General features: G+C 30.6%; 5 protein-coding genes across 7 annotated transcripts in view; 2 read left to right on the top strand and 3 right to left on the bottom strand.

Moving 5' to 3' along the window:
- Positions 1-4,183, top strand: part of LOC144846052 (dynein axonemal heavy chain 7-like) — a 34,447-nt gene extending 30,264 nt beyond the window's left edge. For both annotated transcript variants that reach the window (XM_078703518.1, XM_078703517.1), the window contains 5 exons: positions 812-1,042; positions 1,388-1,540; positions 2,407-2,584; positions 2,741-2,844; positions 2,981-4,183. In XM_078703518.1, coding sequence (XP_078559644.1) covers positions 812-1,042; positions 1,388-1,540; positions 2,407-2,584; positions 2,741-2,844; positions 2,981-3,187 — 873 coding nt within the window. In that variant the 3' untranslated portion in view covers positions 3,188-4,183. The remainder of the gene's footprint in view (positions 1-811; positions 1,043-1,387; positions 1,541-2,406; positions 2,585-2,740; positions 2,845-2,980) is intronic.
- A 3,815-nt stretch (positions 4,184-7,998) lies between these two features.
- Positions 7,999-9,307, top strand: LOC144835521 (histamine N-methyltransferase B-like). Its single transcript, XM_078690605.1, has 3 exons — positions 7,999-8,197; positions 8,352-8,678; positions 8,958-9,307. Exons 1-3 carry the CDS (start codon positions 7,999-8,001, stop codon positions 9,305-9,307), a joined length of 876 nt encoding a protein of 291 aa, XP_078546731.1.
- Positions 9,308-10,523: 1,216 nt separating this feature from the next.
- Positions 10,524-14,001, bottom strand: LOC144846298 (uncharacterized). Of its 2 annotated transcripts, XR_013612935.1 has the most exons (8): positions 13,739-14,001; positions 13,275-13,387; positions 13,084-13,162; positions 12,817-12,933; positions 12,110-12,295; positions 11,781-11,891; positions 11,038-11,399; positions 10,524-10,995 (listed from the first exon to the last, which is right to left on the bottom strand). XR_013612935.1 is itself a non-coding variant. In XM_078703537.1 (7 exons), exons 1-7 carry the CDS (start codon positions 13,901-13,903, stop codon positions 11,223-11,225), a joined length of 948 nt encoding a protein of 315 aa, XP_078559663.1. In that variant the 5' UTR covers positions 13,904-14,001; the 3' UTR covers positions 10,524-11,222. The 2 variants fall into 2 exon arrangements, 1 of the variants encoding a protein (XP_078559663.1); XM_078703537.1 differs by having other exon boundaries at positions 10,524-11,399.
- The window catches only part of LOC144846199 (T-complex protein 11-like protein 1), a 207,238-nt gene continuing 196,149 nt past the window's right edge, over positions 13,380-24,468 (bottom strand). Inside the window, exon 11 of the mRNA XM_078703529.1 lies at positions 13,380-13,389. The gene's annotated coding sequence lies outside the window, so the exon portion shown is untranslated. The remainder of the gene's footprint in view (positions 13,390-24,468) is intronic.
- Positions 21,167-23,498, bottom strand: LOC144850608 (uncharacterized). The gene is made up of 4 exons (XM_078707966.1): positions 23,324-23,498; positions 22,980-23,120; positions 22,368-22,514; positions 21,167-21,475 (listed from the first exon to the last, which is right to left on the bottom strand). Exons 1-4 carry the CDS (start codon positions 23,451-23,453, stop codon positions 21,330-21,332), a joined length of 564 nt encoding a protein of 187 aa, XP_078564092.1. The 5' UTR covers positions 23,454-23,498; the 3' UTR covers positions 21,167-21,329.

Raw genomic sequence — 24,468 nt, 5'->3', positions numbered from 1 at the left:
GTCTATGTTAATAAAAAGAAAATAATATTTTGTTTAGCTTCTGGTACAGTACTACCATTATTATCGTATACTACTGTATTGTTGCCAGCTATGTTTAATACATGCTTGCCTCTTTGTTGATTATTACCATACGAATATGCATGATAGTTCTTAGTTTGCTCATGATTCCTTATGTTATGGTATATAAAACTTATAATAAATAATTATATTTCTTCATCTTCATATTCCCATCATATCTGCTTGTTGCTGTATTTCAATTTGTCATCCATAGGCTCAGGTATTGTGAATGCAGAATATAGCTGCTATTATGAATGTTTTATTGTTTTTATATTTTGACTTTTTGATATACTGTATTTATTTTTATTAACAGTGCACTAACTTTGTTTTTTGTTTGCCCGTAAAATTTACTTCACTTTGAAATTATGATCTCATAATCAAACTAAATTAATATTTGTTTAATTTCATAACAAATTTATGTAAATTGAAGTTGTATTAAATGTAATAATTGTATTCCTTATCTAAAGAATACAGATTTTTTTGTGTGTTTTTAAGTTATTTTGTGTGTTTGTATATACAAATGTATCTTTATGTAAAACACTATGTTATTTGTGTATTTAAATTTGTACACATTTTTTATTTTGTTCACCTTTTAATTATGTTTAATTGAATGTAATGATTGTTGTTATGATGTAAATTGGATTTTAAACTATAGGCATAAAATATATATTTAATAATAATGAATGTACAGAAATCTTTAATTTGAATCAAAATATAATGAAACTAATATAAGTTCTATTTATTATTATCATAGTCCCGTAGTTCAAAAGGTGGAGCTAAAAGTAATGATGAAGTGATCAGTGATGTTGCGACAGACATCCTCGCTAAGTTACCCCTTGTGTTTGATACGGAAGCAGCTCTAAGGAAATACCCAACAACATACACACAGAGTATGAACACTGTGTTGGTGCAGGAGATGGTGAGGTTTAATAACCTACTAGTTACTGTACGCGCTAGTCTTATCAACATACAGAAGGCAATTAAGGTATGAATGTTAGGCATATGCATGTTTTAAACCAAGATAAGTCCATCTTTTTGCATTGTAGTGGAACACTTATTTTGATTTAATTTATAATGTGACGCGCGGTTGGTTCAGAAGTGGATCCAGGAGATAGTGCTTTTGACAGCTAAATAAAATTATGAACTACTTTTTGATATCAATTTCATATCTATTAATATTGTATTTTAATGCTCTCCCCGGGTTAAAAATCCTAGAACCACCTCCATGGTTGGGGATGAGGTGATCTTTTTCTTTGTCACTGTCAATAAAATAAACCATTTATATGCTTGTGAGATAAGCAAACCTCTACGTCCTATATGTTGTTTACAGGGTTTGGTAGTGATGTCATCAGAATTAGAGGAAGTAGCAAACAGTTTGTTGAAAGGCCGTGTACCAGGCATGTGGATGAAGAAGTCATACCCATCCCTGAAGCCACTTGGAAGTTACGTCAATGACTTCTTAGCAAGACTGAAATTTTTGCAGGTATATTTTGTATCTAATATAAGTTTATCCTTGTAGATACAATGAATATACTTTAACTGCTTGTGTTTATAGCAACTTAATATTTTATTGGGGAGTATAATATATAAGACACACACTTTTTTTACCATTGGATAAGAGCCAGTGTGTGGTCTATAATTGCAGTCCTGTTGTAACAGAGTATAATTCTCTGATTGGAAGGAAAACATTGCAGTGTTTAAAAATAAATATTTAGACATATTGCCATGAATCTAATCGTTTTTCGAAATAAAGAAAACCTTACAGTGTTTAAGGGTTTTTCTGATGTGGGAAAAAAATTGGGCATAACACAGGATTTGAACCAATAAAGGACCTTGAGCATTATAAATGCCAACCATAAACTCGATAAAAATGATAATATCAGAAATATTCGTATGTCCTTGGATATAATCCCATTTCAGGTCTAATCCTATCTCCTATTCTATGTATGGATGTAGGCTTGTCTAGCCAGTTTAGATGAGTTTTAACATTTTTTCCTGAACCAGAGTTTCCCCATGTATAATCCCACCCCACAGAGTCGGCCCAATGTCGTTTTCTAGCAGGGTGGGATTGTAACTGACAACTGTAATTGGTATTAAAGGTATTTAAATTATCCACTGTATACCCACCATCTTTTTACACTTTCTAGAAAGTCACCAGACATTAGGAAACTACCTACAGTAACTACTGAAAAAAGTCTGGTTTTTATAGCAGAATTTTGTATTTTACCATTTTAAGGAAAATTCATCATGTTTTTTCGTCATGATTCACATATTTGATTTATGTACAATTAACTAGATATTTTATTAAAAATTCATGCCTGTACCTGAGCTTTAACATCTTTTTCATAGGACTGGTATGACACAGGACCTCCACCTGTCTTCTGGATATCTGGCTTCTATTTCACCCAAGCCTTCTTAACCGGAGCACAACAGAACTTTGCAAGGAAATACACAATTCCAATTGATTTACTTGGATTTGACTATCAAGTTTTAGATGACAAGAAATATGAACAACCACCAGAAGATGGTTAGTAACTTTCACAAAAACAAATTATATACAGCGAAATCAGTTTCCACAAGCTTGTTCGAAATTGAGTCATGTTGACCATTGGATTGAAGGGAATGTTATAATAATTGATTGTTTATAACAAGCAGTGATATAGTTTATTTGAAATCTTTGTAGGGGTATATGTAGATGGATTATTTGTTGAAGGTGCTCGATGGGACAGAAAGACAAAGCTTCTAGCAGAATCCCACCAGAAGATGTTGTATGACACAATACCGACAGTAAGTTTCAACATACATTTGCTTTCCAATAGTCTACCCGTATGATTAAAACTTTGTGATCATAAGCTTGTTTTTGGGGGACAATACATCTTTAATTTAAAATAATAATTAATTTTAATGTTTTAACCCCTAACAGATGTGGTTTATCCCGATTAAGAAAGATGAAATCCCTAATAGACCTTCCTACGTGGCACCCATCTACAAGACGAGTGAAAGACGTGGAACATTGTCGACAACAGGCCACTCCACTAACTTTGTCCTCGCCATCAACGTTCCATCGGACAAGCCACAAGGACACTGGATCGGTAGGGGTGTAGCTTTACTTTGTCAACTTGACAATTAAGCTTATTGTAATTAGTTGTATATGCTTATTGATCTAAGTATGGATGCTTTTGGTTGAAGTAGACGTACAGGTAAATATTTGATACCACCTATGAAGTACCTTTATATTTGTGTTGCTTTAATTATTTAAATTAACATGTTGAATTCTAATGCATAATATATATATAGATGTATTCTTTATATTTCTTAAGGACAATTTATTTTTATCAGTATTTAATAAATACTCCATTTATAGTTGTATTATTAGTATCTCTTCCAAAAATGTGTAAATATAAATAAAATTGAATGTATGTGTAAAATATTGTTATAAGAGATAATTATATAATAAGATCAATTATGATTATTTAATATGTCAGATTTATTTGACAACATCCATTTGAAATACTTATAAAATAATAAAATTCATACTAGGCTAGGTTCTAGACTGTACTTCGACGTAATATTTGTGAACTCATGACGTTTCATCCATATAATACTTGAGCTTGAAAAACAGTTTCAGATAACAATTCAGACAAAAATCGAAACACTGACTGATAGACGATAAAAAAACACAATAACTGCAGACTTGGGGCAAATCTAATACATATATATATATATTGTAAAATATGAATATTTCTAGCTGGACAAAAAATGATTGTGTTATTATCTTAGGTATACAGTATAATAGATGTCTTTACATAATTACAAGCTTATGTTCAGTCATATTTATATTTGCATTGAAATGTATTATGCAAAGTAATCCAATAAAGGACGTCCAATGTTAATGCCGTCCATTTAGTACCGTCCATTAAATTGTATATATAAAGTTGTATTTAAAGAGTGATACACTAGTTGTAAATTGAAGCTTAAATTGAAGCTTGGATTGATTTTTGAAGATGCGATATAATGACGATTTAATTTCTGATTTGTGTGATTTTTATGGGTAAATTTAATAATAATTATAATAAAATAGTCGATATGAATATATTTAACGAAATAAAGATCCTTTTGTGTGGGACGTGTCATCTTCTGTCTTTTTTTTGTTTAACGACGCGATGAAACTGTTGCTTGTGATTGGTCAACTCACTCACTCACTCAACACGCTTTTCTACACCTTGGTGATGAAATATAGGATAAATATGCTGTTTTAAAAATCCAATCAATGACATCATGATCAATAAGAACAATACAATTGTTGCATCGTCATGATCGTATTGCTCCTACTAATCATGACGTCATTTTATTGGACGGCGTCATGCAGTATAAATGGTTATCCTATATTTCTAGAATGAGAACGTTTCTAATTTCGTTTGTTTTATGTAAGAGAAATGCATCACTTATCTATCACCGATCATTATTGTCCTAGTATAAATGGACAGCGTTTATCCTTTTAAATCATGTGATTGGTGGGTTTTAGACCTTTTTTGGCCGTACTGAATATTTCTAAACATTATGTTATTATGGATATTTATGTTAATTTCACAATTTACTATTACTTTTACATTTTACTTAATCATCAGTAAAGACATAATACTGCTTTAAAATGCGAGAAGATATTATTGTCTCCCTGAAAAAAACAAATTTTAACTTTTGTTGTTGAATTGGCTATTTTCTTTTCTACGGACGTGAATAACTTTATTAAAACTGCAAAATAGCCTATTAAAGTCTGATTTTATCAGATTTATCATATTTGTTCATGTTTTTGGGGGACAACATCTTTAACTATAGGCCTAATATTAAATTTACTGACCTTTAAATTAACACGTCATAAAAAGTATATCATTTAATTACAAAACTAAACTTTCTCTTTTATATACTGGATTACTATTGAAGTAGTACCTTTTCATGTCAATTTTTCTGTACATTAAACTTTACACTTTCTAAAATTTGTCTAAATAATCTGGAAAAACCACGCATGTAACCACTATCATACGTACGTTTCGTGACCTACTTGTGACATGAAATAGAACTTATCACCTTTAAGGTAAGGTTAGCTTGCATTATTTTTATGAAATTATAAAGGTAGACAAGAAAAAGGAGTTAATGGTACTCGGGATTGGCAGTGGGTCAGGTAAGGAGAATTGGAGGATGAACATTTTCCTAAATGAAATTTAGTAGAATAGGCATAGACATAAAATTGTATACTTGAATTGTATTATAGGTTATTACAACATCTTTGTTATGACATTCGTTTTATGTAATATATGTTTCTCTTTCCGACCGATGGTCTGTCATTATCATTAATATTTGAATGTGTCCTATCCAGGTAGTTTTTGGTCTGTCGAAGCTAATTTGGTCGCCGAATATCCATCGAAAGTTTGATCATGTGTCTGCCCATTATACGTATTTTCTCTTTCTTTGATTTGACCGTCCATGTTAGTTATTTCGTTCTGCTATAGATTACTAGTTTACGGATGAATTATTAAAATGTCAAAAACATCAGAAATATGCCTAATATTGATTTTACAAAAGTATTGATAACATTTATTTTTTTTGTCTCGTTAATATAGGCCTCTTCTTATTGAATAGAGTGTCCCCTCGGTTTAATTTCCTCTTTTACTTTAATCAGGTCAAGTTTTGAGTCTAGTCTACACCCAGCTTCGAGACAATGCTATTGTTTTTAGCTTGTCTCACTTTGCTTTTCACACCTATCAGAAACAATGCTCTTCTATAGCTAGATTTCATTCATTATTGTTCATGAGAAACAATGCTCTTCCATAGCTAATTTCAACCCCTTCCACTGTGTGAACTTGCTATTGTTTCTAGCTTTCACACCAGTCCCGCCCTTTTCCACTATTCCAAGTTTCCTAGACATTCTCACTTCTGAGGACGATCATAGCATATTGATCGAAACGTCGAGAAACTCAACAGTTCTTTTCAGAACTAATATACGTGGTGTACGCAAAACTTGATATCAACATTTGATTTCGCCATGCAAACCTTCAAACAATAAATTTACTGACCTTTGAATTAACACGTCATAAAAGTATATTATTTAATTAATCCCTTATATAATTTTATATATTGAATTAGTACCTTTTCATTTTAATTTTTCGGACATTATACTGTACATTAAACTTTAAACTTTCTAAAATTTGTCTTAATAATCTGGAAAACCACGCATGTAACCCACTATCATACAGGTACGTTTCGTGAGCTACTTGTTTGTGACAAAAATAGAGAGGGGGAAACACTCATCGCCTTTAAGGTAAGGTTATTTTTTAATTAGTTACTAATCATCGAGGCCCATGGAGCTCTAGAGTTTATAGTGTTATCCTCTTGCTCTCATCCTGTCATTTGTATTATTGTATTCGATGAATGAGCAACAAACAAACACTCCGATTTAGGCCTACTACTACTTACGGATTTTAGACCCCTTTTCCAAGCCTAACCGTTAGTACCTGCCTGGTTTGTACACATGCATACTTTAGATTCCGGTGAAGTAGCTTATTCATTCGACGTTTATGAGATTTATACTTGTTTTCAGCTGAATGAATGTATTTTTTTTTCTTTACAGATATAGGAATAATTATTTTCAAAAGATATATTTCACAAATTATTAATAAAGAGGCATTAAATTAACTCGGGTCACACTGATAATTAGTTCAGTAAACTGTTTACAGTCAAGGTATAATGTTGAGACAAATTGTTTTCTTCTGTATATTCGCATGCTATGTTCGTATTACCGAGCGAGGCTTGAGATATGTCTGTTCCCATACAGATACAGATAGAGATACAGATCTTTTATTGTCATACAAACCAAAAAAGTACAGTATGAAATTTGTCTTCTTGTTGCGAAAAAGAATACACTCAATTAGTAGAAAAAATTTACAACACTGAAAATTCTAATTATCTTATCTAGGTTTGTTTTTATTAAATACACTGACTGCTGACGGTAGAAAGGAATTCCTAAATCGAGTTGTTTTAATACGCATCATTCTTAATCTACCAGACTTATTAACTATAAACTCTCCATGCAAGGGATGCGTATCATCAGCGATAATAGATTTAACTTTCTTATTTACAAGACAAGACAAGACAGAGGAATTGACAAAATTATAGTTGATTTAAAGCAATTTAATATGTAAAGTGAATGAAGGATAATGCAATTTAAACCATACTTTTTTTCTTTCCCCAAAGACACGTTTATATTAGTTTTGTTTTTATGACACAGGGAAAAATGATTTATTAAGAAAACGTTAATCATGTATCAGCTAATTAGATTCTATAAGTTAATTTCGTCTTTGGTTATAAATGTTGATCATTCCTACTAATAATGTAAAACAGTTTTGTTAAATGAAAAACGAATTTGTCAAAATAAAAGTAGATTAGCATTATTACAGTGTCTATTTATTATAATGATGATAACATAAAATGTTTTGATATGGACGGTAATAATAATTTTGTCAAATGGCAATTCCCTTATTATTTTACTTCGGCCGCCATTGTCTTGTATAAATTAGGATATGCAGGTCTGTCTGATTGTTTAATGATGAATTAATTAATATCCCACTAACATCTGTCATAGAACAGTATCGTCGTGATAGCATATTGACTAGAAGGTAAGTAATATTTGTCTATTATTTTTGCAATATATTTTTAAACTTTACTATGTAGGTCTAGTGAATGCAAGTTAAGATTAATAGCCCTTACCGAATTTTAACATACGATTTTTTTTTCGTAATGTATTCGGCCCCATTCAATAAGGTAGCGGATTCATGTTTTCTGCATCTCCTACGAAAAGTAGACCACCGGAGCTGAGCATCAACTCCAGCGTTTGAAAGTGAAACATTGCAATGATTCACATTGTCATTTTTATGTTTTTCTTTTAAGATGGAAAAGTCACCACTGAAACCATTGATCAGCTTTAACCAGAGGTATGAAGAGTGTTATGGTACATATTGTAAACTGACCAACAATGTTGTAGTGCTAGAAGAATGGATCAAATCATATTTTCATGAGAAAATTATTAAAGAGATAAAATTAGAAGACGAGAAAGAGCTAGAGGTACTTGGAATTGGCAGTGGACCAGGTAAAGAAGTCGGAAATTGTCCAAGCACAGTTTTCATCTTCCGTCGTCAAATTAAATCAATCTAATGTTTATTTCTATAAAAAATGAGTAAAAACGTATAGTTTCATCATTGCTTTTTAAAACACAAATAACAATTATTGCTATATTTTGACAGGTAAGGATGAAATCAACGTGTTGAAGCAGCTGCTGAAGAGATGGCCTAGAGTCAAAGACACAGTCGTGGAACCACATCTTTCACACATTAATAGATATAAAGATTTAGCCGCAAAGGAAGCAAAGAGTCTGGATGGAGTTTCTTTTGAATGGCGACAACAAACAGTACAGCAGTTCATACGGGACACCAAAGATCAACCATTGAAGAAGTACCATTTTATCATGTTGTTCCATGTAATGTATTTTATTGAAGATTTGGAAGATGTTCTAAAGAATCTGAAAGGTATTCTGGACGATGGCGGTGTAATATTAGGAATGCTTGAGTGTGGTATGTTCATATAATATATACTTTAGAAAAAAACAACATACAATAGGCCGACCATTGACAGTATTAAATAAATGTGTAAATAGTAGGTCAAATGGGAAATCTGCTTGTCTAAAAATATTGAAGAGAATTTTTTTTTTAAAGGCTTTGCAATTAATTTTACGTTTAACTACCATTTTCAGTTTAATTAGGCCTACTGTAGAACATTACTTTAAAGTAACTTTGACTTTTTATGTGAAATGCTCTTTACGGTGTTTATGTGAAAATGTGTTTTGTTTATAGATAACAGTTGTATGGCAATGACTATCAGAAAATTCCCTCAACTCAAAAACAGCGTACAGGCAGCCTCAACGAAAGAAATTGAAAAAGCATTAAAAAGCAACCAATTAAATTATGTCAAGCATCGTATACATATCAACCTGGATGCTACTGGTTGTCTTGACGGTGAGTCCAAAGAAGGGGAACTGCTCATTGAGTTACTTACACAAACTGCTTATCTTAAGAAAAATGTATCAAAATCACTGTACAGTAAAATCATTGAATATCTAAAAAGTATTATTCTACCTAATAACAGTGAAGATGGTAAAACTCTGTTAAGAGGTGATTGTGATGCGATTATTATTACAAAGTGAAACTACACTAAATTATTTACATCATGCATGGATACAATAAGTATCCATGCATCCGGTTAGGATAAAGTTAAGACAAATATCGTCGGGCCAGTCATATGAAGCTGCCTACAAATATTGGCATCCATAAATTGTTTTCTATATTTCAGGTGGTTTAGAGTTTCTTAATTTCTCTTTTAAATGTAGGTCATATAGGTTTTTAGTTCTTTTTTTGTTACCTTTGTTGTGTAACATACACTAATATAAATATATTTAAAAGTTAGTCATGCAATATATGCTACATTAAATTTGATATTTGAAAAGTTAAAAAAACCCATAAAACATTATTTATATCAAACCTAAGGCGGTCATATCAAAAGACAACACGGGTTTTATTCATTATATATTAATAAGTAGCTATTGTGTATATAATTATTTTTGTATAATGTCTACTGCATAGAATAACCTCTTTAAAAGGGCTTTTACTCCCATCAATTTCTTTTCAAAAATATTATTTATATTTTAATTCTCCATAACTTCTCGTTAACTAGACATTAAAAACACGCATGCTTTTCATCTTCTAAGTCGTCACAATTATTGCATTTTCTAGTACTCTTAATATTCACCGTACATAATCGACTATTGGTAGGGATAGTTCGATTCAACAAGTTACAATTAAATTGTGCATATTTTTTGTTTAACTAATACCTTGTCTCCAAATACATTATCATTTACATATACTGAGGAGGAATAAAAACATGTTTGACAAAGTGCAAATATGTATCTTTTGTAGTCATTTCTAAAACTCCACTTTTACGTATGTGTTTAAATGTTATCCTTTATTACGAGTCATATAGTTGTTGGTTGGTTTCGTATTCCTTTTTTTTATATCTGTGTTGATGGCGTGCGATGGTTTATTTGCATGGTATGTCCGTGATTTGCATAACAAGAAAGGTCTATTCCAACAGATTTTTTAAATACAAATTTATGTTTCGTTGACAAAAAAGGATGATGCGTCCCTGATTTTGTAAGTAATTTAATAAAAAGTTACTGAAGGAAAATTGGAATTTAAAGAGTAGATTTGCTTTAGTCTACCTCTAGGAAAGAGTGATTTAATGAGGGAGAAAGATGAGAAAGACAGAATAACCAATCATTGATGATTATTCTGAGGTAGGCCTATGTCATAATATTGCCGTAAATGCAAGATACTAACCATAATAACCAAGAAATATACAAATCCTTAAAACTATTATATATATTTTATTCACCATGTTAAATATAGTACTGTAACAAAACATATTATAAAATACATTCAAATTCATTAAAACCGATTTTCCACAAAAAAAATAGGAAAAAATGAAATCGGACTTGGGCCATGTTGCAGTTATTCACAATCTGTAGTAAAAAACGAAGAAAATAATTTTACTAATAAATGGTTAAATTTAACCAAAAACACATTGTTTGACACATTGACTATTGTTTGCGTTACATTAAAGTTTTTCATGTAACAATATATTTTTTTTCAATCCAATTATGGTCAAAGTGTGAATAACTATTATGTGACATTAAAATGGCATATTTAACAACAACCATATATCATTTTATTACTGTTACTTTAAAAAGAGAGATCCCTGCATTAAAACTTTAAACTCTGATAATATACTATATTACTGTTTATTTGAGCCTATTTACTTTAATCCCATAATATTATACTGAATATTTATATTCAACATTTCAACCATTACATTGCATACCCTATATTTTATATTCAACATTTCCACCATTTGATCAATTTTAGAGATATATATTGCCTTGCTCATTATTATATGTAAATACCATATTATATTATTGTATCCATTGACAATGTATTTGTGCCTCAACTTTCTTTGTGTAATGATGATTTATTTTAAGACCACGGGTGGAATCGATCGCAGAAGGATCAATAAGTAAGGCTAAACCTATATTGAAGATATTCATTACTTCCGATTGGTGGATACTTATTACTGCCATCAATGCACACAATCTGCTCTTCATCATCTGGGTGACCAAAAAACGCAATTGACTGTCGAACAAATTTTGTTCCTTCCTCACTAAATGGCATAAGAACTCTGTGTTTCTGAGAAATAAAGAAAAAATATTGTAATTAAAAAAAAAGAAGTAAAGTTTGCAGTCAGTATGGTTTTCATACGCATCCAAAATCAAGCAACTCGACAATTACAGGATGGATATTTTATAATTTATCAAGCTTATTTGACGCTTAGGGAGTGGAGTTGAGAGACAACCCTGACACGAGTTACAACCCCGACTAGGTCAGAATTGAACACTGGGGCCAAAAACTTGCTTACACTGTATATTGATAAATACCAACGATGGAAATTGGGATTGGAAGGCAAGTATGTTAAACACCAGTGGCTACAGCTCCAATTTTCAAATTTTCCTATTTTAAAAGTCAGGTTTCTGAAGTGTACAAAATTAAGCATTAGTTTTTAAAACTTACCGTAGAAACCAATTTATCCGCAGTCCATCGCTGCATCAGGTCGCCAATATTCACAACCACAGCATCTTCTATAGGTTTAGCAGCAATATAATTTCCATTACGTTGTTTTACCTAAATAAAAATGCATTTTAGTATGTTTTAAAAAATTGAATGTTATTTTGGGATTTTAATTTTTTTGCACCTGTTTTGTCTTAAGCTTGTTTCCCATTGGGACACAATGCAAGGACGTAAGTGCAACGTGATGGATTCGAACTGTTGCTTTCATTGGTCAACTCGCTTGAGTTGTGTCTATGTCTTTGTTTTGCGTCCCCATGAGAACCAAGCTTTACCTCTAATCCTCCGTGCGAGTCTTGAAATAGCAATGTAATCCCTCCATAGTCAGAATGTTCCCCACATCGTACTTGGCCCTCTTTTGTAGGGTAATCGCTGGTTGGCGGATAGAAAAGTGAGCGTAAAGTAGACCCATTTCCTTGTCTGCCAATTAATTTGTGGGCTTTGACGAACATCATGGGGTCCTTAGAAATAAAATAGACTGGCACAGTGACAAATTAATGACAATGTTATTCATTTTTTGGTGAACTTTACAATTGCATTAAACTTATAAAATAACAATTGAATGAAGGCAACAAGATGCTGAGCTTGCCTTGCCAATATAGGAACTTGTAACAGTCCTTTGATCTTATGTCTGGCTGCGACATATTCTCCATGGAGCTGTGTCTGATAACCAAACATTTGAGGAAGCCAATTGGCCATTCAGAAACTTCAGGGGGGCGTGTCGCAGCCACAGATAAACACTTTGATCTCCGGAGCTCAGCATAATGTTGTTAGATTGCCTAGATTGAATCATACAAAATAATAAGCAAACCTTTATAATCAGGAAAGTTGCCATGGCCAAGTACCAAAACCATTAGTACATATAATCATATATAAATATTATTTTGAACTTACATTTATGACTGCTATAAAATTTAATTTATTTATTAATAAAACTTTATGTATTGCATAATATAAAATTCAATGATATTGTATGAACTACCTGAAGATTTAAACCTCTTCCCATGACTTCTACTATACGTTGATGCAACCTTTCTGCTTGGGTAAATAACGAATGAAGCGAGTCCAAAAACCTTGGTGAAATGCCATGTTTTTTAGCCTGAAATTTGCATATTGTATGTTATAAGTATGAGGGTACTTTATATGCAGGTACAGTGCTTGATCAATAAATGAGTTGTATTTGAAACTGTAATTGCAATGTTATCTTATTAACTATGTAAACATAAAATTAGGTGTTATTTGAACCTACCTTTTGAATGGCACTTATGGTGGATGGAACATAATTAAATGCTTCTTTCAGATCCTTATGTGGTCGTTCTGGATTCAGTCTGTGAAATGAACATCAGTTCCAAATATTTATTTCATGAAATTATAATTATTTAGACTATATGGGCCTAATTGTATGAGAAAAAAAAACAAATAGAAAAAATAAAAATATACCCTTCAAGCTCAATTGAAACAAAACCAAAGTTGTCTTTTTCTCTTGTAAAAGGTTTTTTTTGGTCTGCTGGTAATTTAAAAAAGTTTTCAGATTTAGTAAATGCATCTTTGACCTAAAAAGAAATAAAAAAACAATTAAACAATTCAGAAAATCACATTAAGTGAGAACGTTTTGACTACTACAGGTAAGTGTCACAGCCAGAGCTAAGTATGTGTAGATTGCCTTGATATTGGTATTAATTACGACTAGTAGTAGGCCTTCTAAAACAGATTGATCTGGTAGAGAGACACTTGTGGTATCGCACCCTGGACTGGATGAATCTTCTTCTTCTTTCGAGCTGCTTAACGATCCTTAAGGATCAAAACAAGCAGGGTTTGTGCGCATGCTATTGCATGCATGTAGTCTCCGATTAATTGCACAGTGGTTGTGTGTGTGACAGTGGCTTCATGAAGAGACAACTTACAACTTCACGAGATATCCCTGTGTTGACGAGGTAAACAAAACCAATAGTTGAAAATGCCTTATAAACTTCTTGGATGAGTACTTGAAATGTTTCCTGGTCTGGTTGATCCCTATCCAGACTATAAGCTGAGAAATCTACCACGGGAATTATTTGCTCATTTTCCATTTCTCGTGGCTAGGCCTAGACCTCGTATGTGTTTTATTGTTATGTGAACAAAAAGATCGATCTGCAGTATTATTCAAATAATCAAGGCAATCTAACAATAGTTAGTTAGATCAAGGCCATTTAATAATAGGCCTAAGAAGAAAAGAGGGCGTAATGCAATTCGTGGGAACATAACACAGTATCGTATGGAACGCCACCGTTTTTTTGGATTGGAGGAGAAAATAGGGAAAGTGCTCGGTTCTGCTTAATAGCATCCATGAATTGAATGATAGGTCCACAATAGTCAGGTATATAAACTATACCAAACTGGCGAGTAAATCATGTTTTACTTTTTAAACCTCGCAACGTCTGGTTTAAAAGGCTACTCGAGCCAATAATTGCTGTTAGCCTAGGGGTTATTGCGATTTGGACGTTTCTGATTGGTTGTAGCCATGGATTATATTGATTAACACTGTTCTGATTGGTTGTAGCTTTAAATACTTCTTCTCAGAACTCGTCCATAATACAATAGCAATTTAGCACAGTGTTTCACTATATAACCATATAAATAATAGGAAACATTTAATAATATGATAAATGACATTTACATAGCAATTTAGCACTGTGTTTTACTATAACCAATTTGGTTAGAGTAAAAAAAACACAATGATAAAGAATAGGAAACATTTAATAATATGATAAATGACATTTACATAGCAATTCATCACTGTGTTTTACTATAACCTATTTGGTTATGGTTAAACACAATGATAAAGAATAGGAAACATTTAATAATATGATAAATGACATTTACATAGCAATTTAGCACTGTGTTTTACTATAACCAATTTGGTTAGAGTAAAAAAAACACAATGATAACGAATAGGAAACATTTAATAATTTGATAAATGACATTTACATAGCAATTTAGCACTGTGTTTTACTATATCTAATTTGGTTACAGTTAAACACAATGATAAAGAATAGGAAACATTTAATAATATGATAAATGACATTTACATAGCAATTTAGCACTGTGTTTTACTATAACCAATTTGGTTAGAGTAAAACACAATGATAAAGAATAGGAAACATTTAATAATATGATAAATGACATTTACATAGCAATTCATCACTGTTTTTTACTATAACCTATTTGGTTACGGTTAAACACAATGATAAAGAATAGGAAACATTTAATAATTTGATAAATGACATTTACATAGCAATTTATCATTGTGTTTTACTATAACCAATTTGGTTAGAGTAAAACACAATGATAAAGAATAGGAAACATTTAATAATTTGATAAATGACATTTACATAGCAATTCATCACTGTGTTTTACTATAACCAATTTGGTTACGGTTAAACACAATGATAAAGAATAGGAAAGATTTAATAATTTGATAAATGACATTTACATAGCAATTTATCACTGTGTTTTACTATATAACCAATTTGGTTACGGTTAAACACAATAATAACGAATAGGAAACATTTAATAATTTGATAAATGACATTTACATAGCAATTTAGCACTGTGTTTTACTATAACCAATTTGGTTAGAGTAAAACACAATGATAAAGAATAGGAAACATTTAATAATTTGATAAATGACATTTACATAGCAATTTATCATTGTGTTTTACTATAACCAATTTGGTTAGAGTAAAACACAATGATAAAGAATAGGAAACATTTAATAATTTGATAAATGACATTTAAATAGCAATTTATCACTGTGTTTTACTATATAACCAATTTTGTTAGAGTAAAACACAATAATAAAGAATAGGAAACATTTAATAATTTGATAAATGACATTTACATAGCAATTTAGCACTGTGTTTTACTATATAACCAATTTGGTTACGGTTAAACACAATAATAAAGAATAGGAAACATTTAATAATTTGATAAATGACATTTACATAGCAATTCATCACTGTGTTTTACTATAACCAATTTGGTTAGAGTAAAACACAATGATAACGAATAGGAAACATTTGATAATATGATAAATGACATTTACATAGCAATTTATCACTGTGTTTTACTATAACCAATTTGGTTAGAGTAAAACACAATGATAATGAATAGGAAACATTTAATAATTTGATAAATGACATTTACATAGCAATTTAGCACTGTGTTTTACTATATCTAATTTGGTTACAGTTAAACACAATGATAAAGAATAGGAAACTATTAATAATATGATAAATGACATTTACATAGCAATTTAGCACTGTGTTTTACTATAACCAATTTGGTTAGAGTAAAACACAATGATAAAGAATAGGAAACATTTAATAATATGATAAATGACATTTACATAGCAATTCATCACTGTTTTTTACTATAACCTATTTGGTTACGGTTAAACACAATGATAAAGAATAGGAAACATTTAATAATTTGATAAATGACATTTACATAGCAATTCATCACTGTGTTTTACTATAACCAATTTGGTTACGGTTAAACACAATGATAAAGAATAGGAAACATTTAATAATATGATAAATGACATTTACATAGCAATTTAGCACTGTGTTTTACTATGACTAATTTGGTTACAGTTAAGCACAATGATAAAGAATAGGAAACATTTAATAATATGATAAATGACATTTACATAGCAATTTAGCACTGTGTTTTACTATAACCAATTTGGTTAGAGTAAAACACAATGATAAAGAATATGAAACATTTATTAATATGATATATGACATTTACATAGCAATTTATCATTGTGTTTTACTATAACCAATTTGGTTAGAGTAAAACACAATGATAAAGAATAGGAAACATTTAATAATTTGATAAATGACATTTACATAGCAATTTATCACTGTGTTTTACTATATAACCAATTTGGTTACGGTTAAACACAATAATAAAGAATAGGAAACATTTAATAATTTGATAAATGACATTTACATAGCAATTTATCACTGTGTTTTACTATAACCAATTTGGTTACGGTTAAACAAAATGATAAAGAATAGAAAACATTTAATAATATGATAAATGACATTTACATAGCAATTTAGCACTGTGTTTTACTATAACTAATTTGGTTACAGTTAAGCACAATGATAAAGAATAGGAAACATTTAATAATATGATAAATGACATTTACATAGCAATTTATCATTGTGTTTTACTATAACCAATTTGGTTAGAGTAAAACACAATGATAAAGAATAGGAAACATTTAATAATTTGATAAATGACATTTACATAGCAATTTATCACTGTGTTTTACTATATAACCAATTTGGTTAGAGTAAAACACAATAATAAAGAATAGGAAACATTTAATAATTTGATAAATGACATTTACATAGCAATTTAGCACTGTGTTTTACTATATAACCAATTTGGTTAGACTAAAACACAATGATAACGAATAGGAAACATTTGATAATATGATAAATGACATTTACATAGCAATTTATCACTGTGTTTTACTATAACCAATTTGGTTACAGTTACACACAATGATACAGAATAGGAATCATTTAATAATATGATAAATGACATTTACATAGCAATTTAGCACTGTGTTTTACTATATAACCAATTTGGTTACAGTTACACACAATGATAAAGAATAGGAATCATTTGATAATTTGATAAATGACATTTACATAGCAATTTATCACTGTGTTTTACTATAACCAATTTGGTTAGAGTAAAACACAATGATAAAGAATAGGAAACATTTAATAATATGATAAATGACATTTACATAGCAATTCATCACTGTGTTTTACTCTATAACCAATTTGGTTACAGTTACACACAATGATAACAAATGGGAACCAAAAGTATACAATAAAACGATTAGAATATCATCATTTTTTCTGTGTAAAGAGCAACTCATAGAACATGTTTACCGAGTTTAAAAACGTTTTAAATACCAGACGTATTTTTTGTGATGCTTTTTCATTTGAATTGTAGTATAAAATGTCATTGAAATGAGATAAAAATCATACAAGACATTTTATATCAGTTGCTCTATATACATAACAAAAATAGTCTTTTTCTTTTGTAAAAATCGCCAATGAAGTAGAAATTAAGTTACTTCAGATGTAGTGTGCATTTCTACGTCATTAATAGTAGGCCTAAAATATCCAATTAAATATATCCTATTATAAACATGTTATAAAGAATATCAAACATTTTATGTAATATGAAAAACAAAATTTACAGATAAGTTTATCATTGTGTTTTACTATAACCAATTTGGTTAAAAGTTAAACACAGTGATAAAGAATAGAACTGTTAGGTTATTTAACCCTAACCCTAGTTTGAAGCCATCACATACTTAATTCATCGCTAAAAATACGTATCGTCTTGAAAAACGTTTGAATTTTGGTAGATATGTTCAATATAGGTTCTTAAATCTATAATGTAAAAACAAATATCATATTCGTTTTATTTTGATTTCTGGGAATCACCAATGAAGTAAAAATGTGTTGGAAATGTATGGTATTTCATAAGTGTACATTTTTAGAAATGCAAATTATTAAAATCACGAATTTTTGTGAAAGTTGTACTTTTTGTTTGTTTTATAGAACCTATTGAACATATCTACCAAATTTCAAAAGTTTCTGATTACGATACGTATTTTTTCGCGATGAATTTATTATGTCGCTTCAAACTAGGGTTAGGGTTATATAACCTAAAACAGTATCATATTCTTTATCACTGTTTTTAACTGTGTAACCAAATTGGTTCTGGAAAACAAGATGATAAACTATTTAACTTGTATTTATTATATTATATGTATCCTTTAATGTAATATGAAAAATAAAATGTATATAGTTTATCATTGTGTTGTAGTTAAGTTAAACACAGTGATAAAGAATAGAACTGTTAGATTATTATAACCCCAACCCTAGTTTGAAGCGATCGCATACTTAATTCATCGTTAAAAATACGTATGGTCTTGAAAAAGGTTTGAAATTTGGTAGATATGTTCAATATAGGTTCTTATATCTAAAATATAAAAGAAATATCATATTCGTTTTATTTTGATTTCTGGGAATCATCAATGAAGTAAAAATGTGTTGGAAATGTATGGTATTTCAGAAGTATACATTTTTTGAAATGCAAATTATTAAAACTTTTATTTTTTGTTTGTTTTATAGACTTAAGAACCTATTGAACATATCTACCAAATTTCAAAAGTTTCTGAATACGATAAGTATTTTTTCGCGATGAATTTATTATGTCGCTGCAAACTAGGGTTAGGGTTATATAACCTAAAACAGTATCTATTCTTTATCATTGTGTTTAACTGTGTAACCAAATTGGTTCTGTAAAACACAATGATAAGCTATGTAACTTGTATTTATTATATTACATTATATGTATCCTATTCTTTATCATAACGTTTAGATAATAAGATATACTTAATATAATATTTTGCTATGTAAATAACATCATATAATAAATGTTTCATCATCATTGTGTTTTACTCTAACCAAATTGGTTATAGTAAAACACAGTGATAAATTGCTATGTAAATGTCATTTATCAAATTATTAAATGTTTCCTATTCTTTATCATTGTGTTTAACCGTAACCAAATAGGTTATAGTAAAACACAGTGATAAATTGCTATGTAAATGTCATTTATCATATTAATAAATGTTTCCTATTCATTATCATTGTGTTTTACTCTAACCAAATTGGTTATAGTAAAACACAGTGATAAATTGCTATGTAAATGTCATTTATCAAATTATTAAACGTTTCCTATTCTTTATCATTGTGTTTTACTCTAACCAAATTGCTTATAGTAAAACACAGTGATAAATTGCTATGTAAATGTCATTTATCAAATTATTAAATGTTTCCTATTCTTTATCATTGTGTTTAACCGTAACCAAATATGTTATAGTAAAACACAGTGCTAAATTGCTATGTAAGTGTCATTTATCAAATTATTAAATGTTTCCTATTCTATATCATTGTGTTTTACTCTAACCAAATTGGTTATAGTAAAACACAGTGCTAAATTGCTATGTAAGTCATTTATAAAATTAAAAACACAGTGATAAATTGCTATGTAAATGTAATTTATCATATTGTTAAATGTTTCCTATTCTTTATCATTGTGTTTTACTCAAATAAAAAATGAATGTCATTTGTCATATTATATTAAATTCCTATTCTTTATCATTGTGTTTAACTGTAACCAGATGGTTTAATTTTTACCATAGTCTTAGTTGGGACTGACTGAACTAAGAATAAAACTGGGTAACTGTACCAACACCTCAAATAGTCTCAAAGTATTTTTTAAACATCACCGCAAAATTGTTTATACGTTTATTTTGATTGGCTAACTAAAGTACGGCCTAATGAATATTGATATTAGAGGATTCCCTAGCTTAGTGAAAAAAATTTATTACCAAAAATGTGCTGATTACGTCACTACCGGAAGTTGTAGTCTACCATGATGCAGACGCAATTGATTATGTACGTTTGTTAAACATAAAAAAAACTGTAAATTACCACAAAACGACGATAGGAAGGAATTCAAAGAAATGCCCTACGTGTTCAAAATCATTGTTTTAATATAGTCTGTATGTATAACTAACAATTGACCTTGTGGAAGAGCGTATAAATTTAATTTAAAGTAAAACATGATTTACTCGCCAATTTGGTATTGGATATATAGCTCCAATAGTATATAAAAAATGATGTATTGTGTATGTTTTGGATGGTGAGAATATTTCATGATTGAAATTGGTCAGATGTTTGCCCTACTCTGACGTAATTTGTATTAAGTATTATATTAAGTATTCCGAACGCGTGGCAAAACATCTTAATTTTTTACAGAAAGTCACCATTAGATATCACTTTTTCGTTAGATAGCTAATTCCAAATGACACGTGATGCGTAATGACCAATCAAATTACAAGAATACAATCAGGTGTGTTATAATGGCTATCTCTGCAGCCTGCATAATTATTAAATTATTTATATTGACAATATAATTATTATATATACCGTAAAACCTCGAAAAGAGGCCCATGGGCTTAAACCTCGAAAAGAAGCCCATCTCGAAAAGAAGCCCATCTCGAAAAGAAGCCCCCCTTTACAGTTTGCAAAAGTACTCTCGAAAAGAAGCTTATCTCGAAATGAAGCCCCCTGGGCTTCGGTAATTTACTATCGGTACGCTTTTATACGTAATATAGAGAAAGCAATTTACCGTTTTGTGTAATATAATGATATTTATAATAAAGTTCTGAAATTGCACACAAGTAATGCCATTATAGCTACCTTTATTAATACATTTTCCGTACAATTCGGTATTAGAAAATGGAAACGTTCGGACATACATTTTAAATTTAAATTTGATTCTTTTGGTAAAAAGTTATACGATTCTAATATCTAATATGATAATGTTTCATCTGGCCGGCACTTAGGCGATTATATTATTTATACATTTTTTTGACTGTGAAACATTTCTGTTGCATCTGTCGCCACCAGCTAGCACTTTCCTGGTTCTTATGACTCTTCCGTCGACACATTCACCAACATTAGACCATTTACTGTAGAAGCATTTTTCTAAAAAAAAAAGAATAACATTTCACAATGATTCATTCATAAAACACTGTAAGGTATAAGGTTTAGGCCTACACGTAGCTATACATTGAGTATCAAAAACCCACGACCGGTGTGGCTACCTATAAAGGTACATGTAACATCTTAAGTCACCCGCGACCAATGCATGCTCACAATAGTGGGGAACCTAATGCAATTCCGTGAGATTTTAATGCTCAAGTTGAGTTCTTGGCAGTTTTGGAATCCTTAGGACTAGTAGAATTCATTGCAACTGGGGGCCAATTTTTCCCGACCCTATTTTGGCCGCCATCTTAGATTTCAAAATGGCCCCCATTTTTTACTCAAAACTGATAGTAGCTCCTATTTTAAACCACGTACGAACGTAATTTGTGTGACAAATCTTACAATATTATGATAAATCAGTCCAATGGTACAATTTATAATAATAGCATATTGCAACCATATTGGATTCCAAGATTTATCATAATATTTTAAGATTTGTCACACAAATTCGTTCGTACGTGGTTTAAAATAGGAGCTACTATTAGTTTTGAGTAAAAAATGGGGGCCATTTTGAAATCCAAGATGGCGGCCACAATAGGGTCGGGAAAAATTGGCCACCAGTTGCAATGAATTCTACTAGTCTTAAGGATTCCAAAACTGCTAAGAACTCAACTTGAGCATTAAAATCTCACGGAATTGATATTTGGAACATTAGGTTCCCCACTACAAGTTTTCATACAACTCTACAGCCCTTGTCTCGGTTTAACAGCGTTTGAGCGAATTGTTGTCGACTTGCTCTCTCTCCACCAAATCATTGATGACTGTCTGTAACACGAGACGAGTCATTAATGTTTCTAAATGTTTTTCGTTTTAAAAAAACTCAACAGCATACCTTTTCCCTTTGCCGATGCACATTTCTTGGTTTTTACGTCAGTTTTTGGACAGTCGGCAGGACTTCCTTCGATAAGAGTTAGTTGTCTTGATCTCTTATTAGTCTCCCCGTCGCATTCACTCCATTCACCATGCATATATCTACAAGCTATTTAAATAACAGTACATTAGCCTGGTTTACGTTTGATTATTTGACACTAAAATGAGGGAAGTGTACCGGGACAGTCAGTTAATATGTGTCTAATGACAACATGCAGATCGGGTGGTGGTGGTACTGATACAAGAGAAGATTGATATAGAAAATAAAAATTAAACACAAATGAAAACTATCTATAAAGTTAAAATAAACAATGAGTGGATGGAGAACCAACACATAAAAGGAAATACAAATGATCGCTGTCGCTGGCTGACTTGCGATAGTCGTATAATGTGTATAATGACAACATGCAGAATCGGTATCGATACAAGAGAAGATTGATATAGAGAAACTAAGAAAATATCTACCAATTAAACAAATAAAAACTATCTATATAAAGTTAAAATAAACAATGAGTGGAGAATCCAACACATAAAACGAAATATAAATGCTCGCTTTATAAAAGTTTTTTTTCACCGATTTTGCATGGTTTCACAATAACTCTCTGAAGCCTACAGCCCTCCTCTAACTTGTCTCGATTTAACAGCGCTTGAGTGAGTTGTCGACGGTTGCTTGTTACATTGCAGACTCCCCATACACCCTTTGAATACTTGCATCCTTGTATTAAATTAAAAATAGAGAAAAATAATAGTTTAAAAGTATGTTACAAAAAAACACACAAAACCGTAAGTTTCAGAGCTAAGTTTATAAGTGTATACAGTTTTAGCCCGTGTGTACGAAGATCTGTTGACAAATAAAAAAATATATAGGCCTATTGTTACTGTCATCATAAAGTGGAAAATAACAAAAATTATTCTTACCCAACTTCCTGTCTTCTTTTTTCATTTGTGCCAAGATCTGAGCGTCAGAACATTGTTTAGTTATCACCTTATTTGGACATCGTTGACCTGATCTTTTTCCTTTTTTACTAGTTAAAGTAATCGTTCGCATTCCAGAATCGTCACATTTTGATATTTGTTTTTGCTTGTACTTGCAAACTATAAAAAAACTGACAACATTAGTATTACTGTAGTGATACGCCTAACTGTATAGTTGCAGTCACAATTTAGTCATAGATATAACTGCTTTAGGCCTAGTTAATATTTCAAAGATCTATCGTTCACAGTACAGTCATAGTAAATGTAGACCTATGTTCTAGTTCATAGTCAACAACACTAACTTTTTGGAAACAATCGCACCATTATGATGAAAACAGCTATAATAAGACTGATCAAAATCATTGCCTATATATTATACTATTATAAGGTAAAGTAAAATTCCAAACCTCTTTTGCCAGAAGGTTTTCCTGCTTTGTGACATGTTCCCATTGAGATGAGTACAACTAGAAAGAGAAGTAGTAAAGTCTTGTTCGCCATTGTGACTGAACTGCAGTAATCCAACAGTGATTATGACAATGAAAAATATATTATGCTACGTTTTTATTAATTGCACTTCGTCTCTTCCGTTTCCGCAAATACAGATTTGAATGATTGAACGTTTCCTTTACGTATAATTTATGTTTCACTGATCACCAATAAACTTGATTTAGTGAAACTTTCAACTTTATACAACAAAACTAGAGAAAACGAACAGTCATGACCGTACATCCAACTCGGTTAGCTTTTAACATGCTACAGTCTCTTTTAAAATGTAATGCTTTCGTCCTGTTTTGAGGGTTTTATTTTTTGAAACAAAAACTAATTACAAAAAATGGTACATTTATGGTTTCCTTCAGTGAGTAGTGAGGTGTATAATATCCCAGCACTGTAGTTTAGGACGTCTAATGAGAAAACTCAAATTTGTTAAATAGAGTTTAATTCATTGTGGTATTATTATATTAATGTAAGCTGTTTTTTAGCGTAGGCCTACATCCTAGTAATGGATTATAAAATGCCATTACCGAGGTCAAATCAATAGTAAACTTTGCCATAAATAAGATTTTATTGACCATGTGATCAATCCGGAA

Source organism: Antedon bifida, chromosome 1, assembly GCF_963402885.1.
Source record: "Antedon bifida chromosome 1, ecAntBifi1.1, whole genome shotgun sequence".
In the NCBI taxonomy this organism is placed as follows: domain Eukaryota; kingdom Metazoa; phylum Echinodermata; class Crinoidea; order Comatulida; family Antedonidae; genus Antedon; species Antedon bifida.
This window is presented reverse-complemented; position numbering and strand designations above follow the sequence as displayed.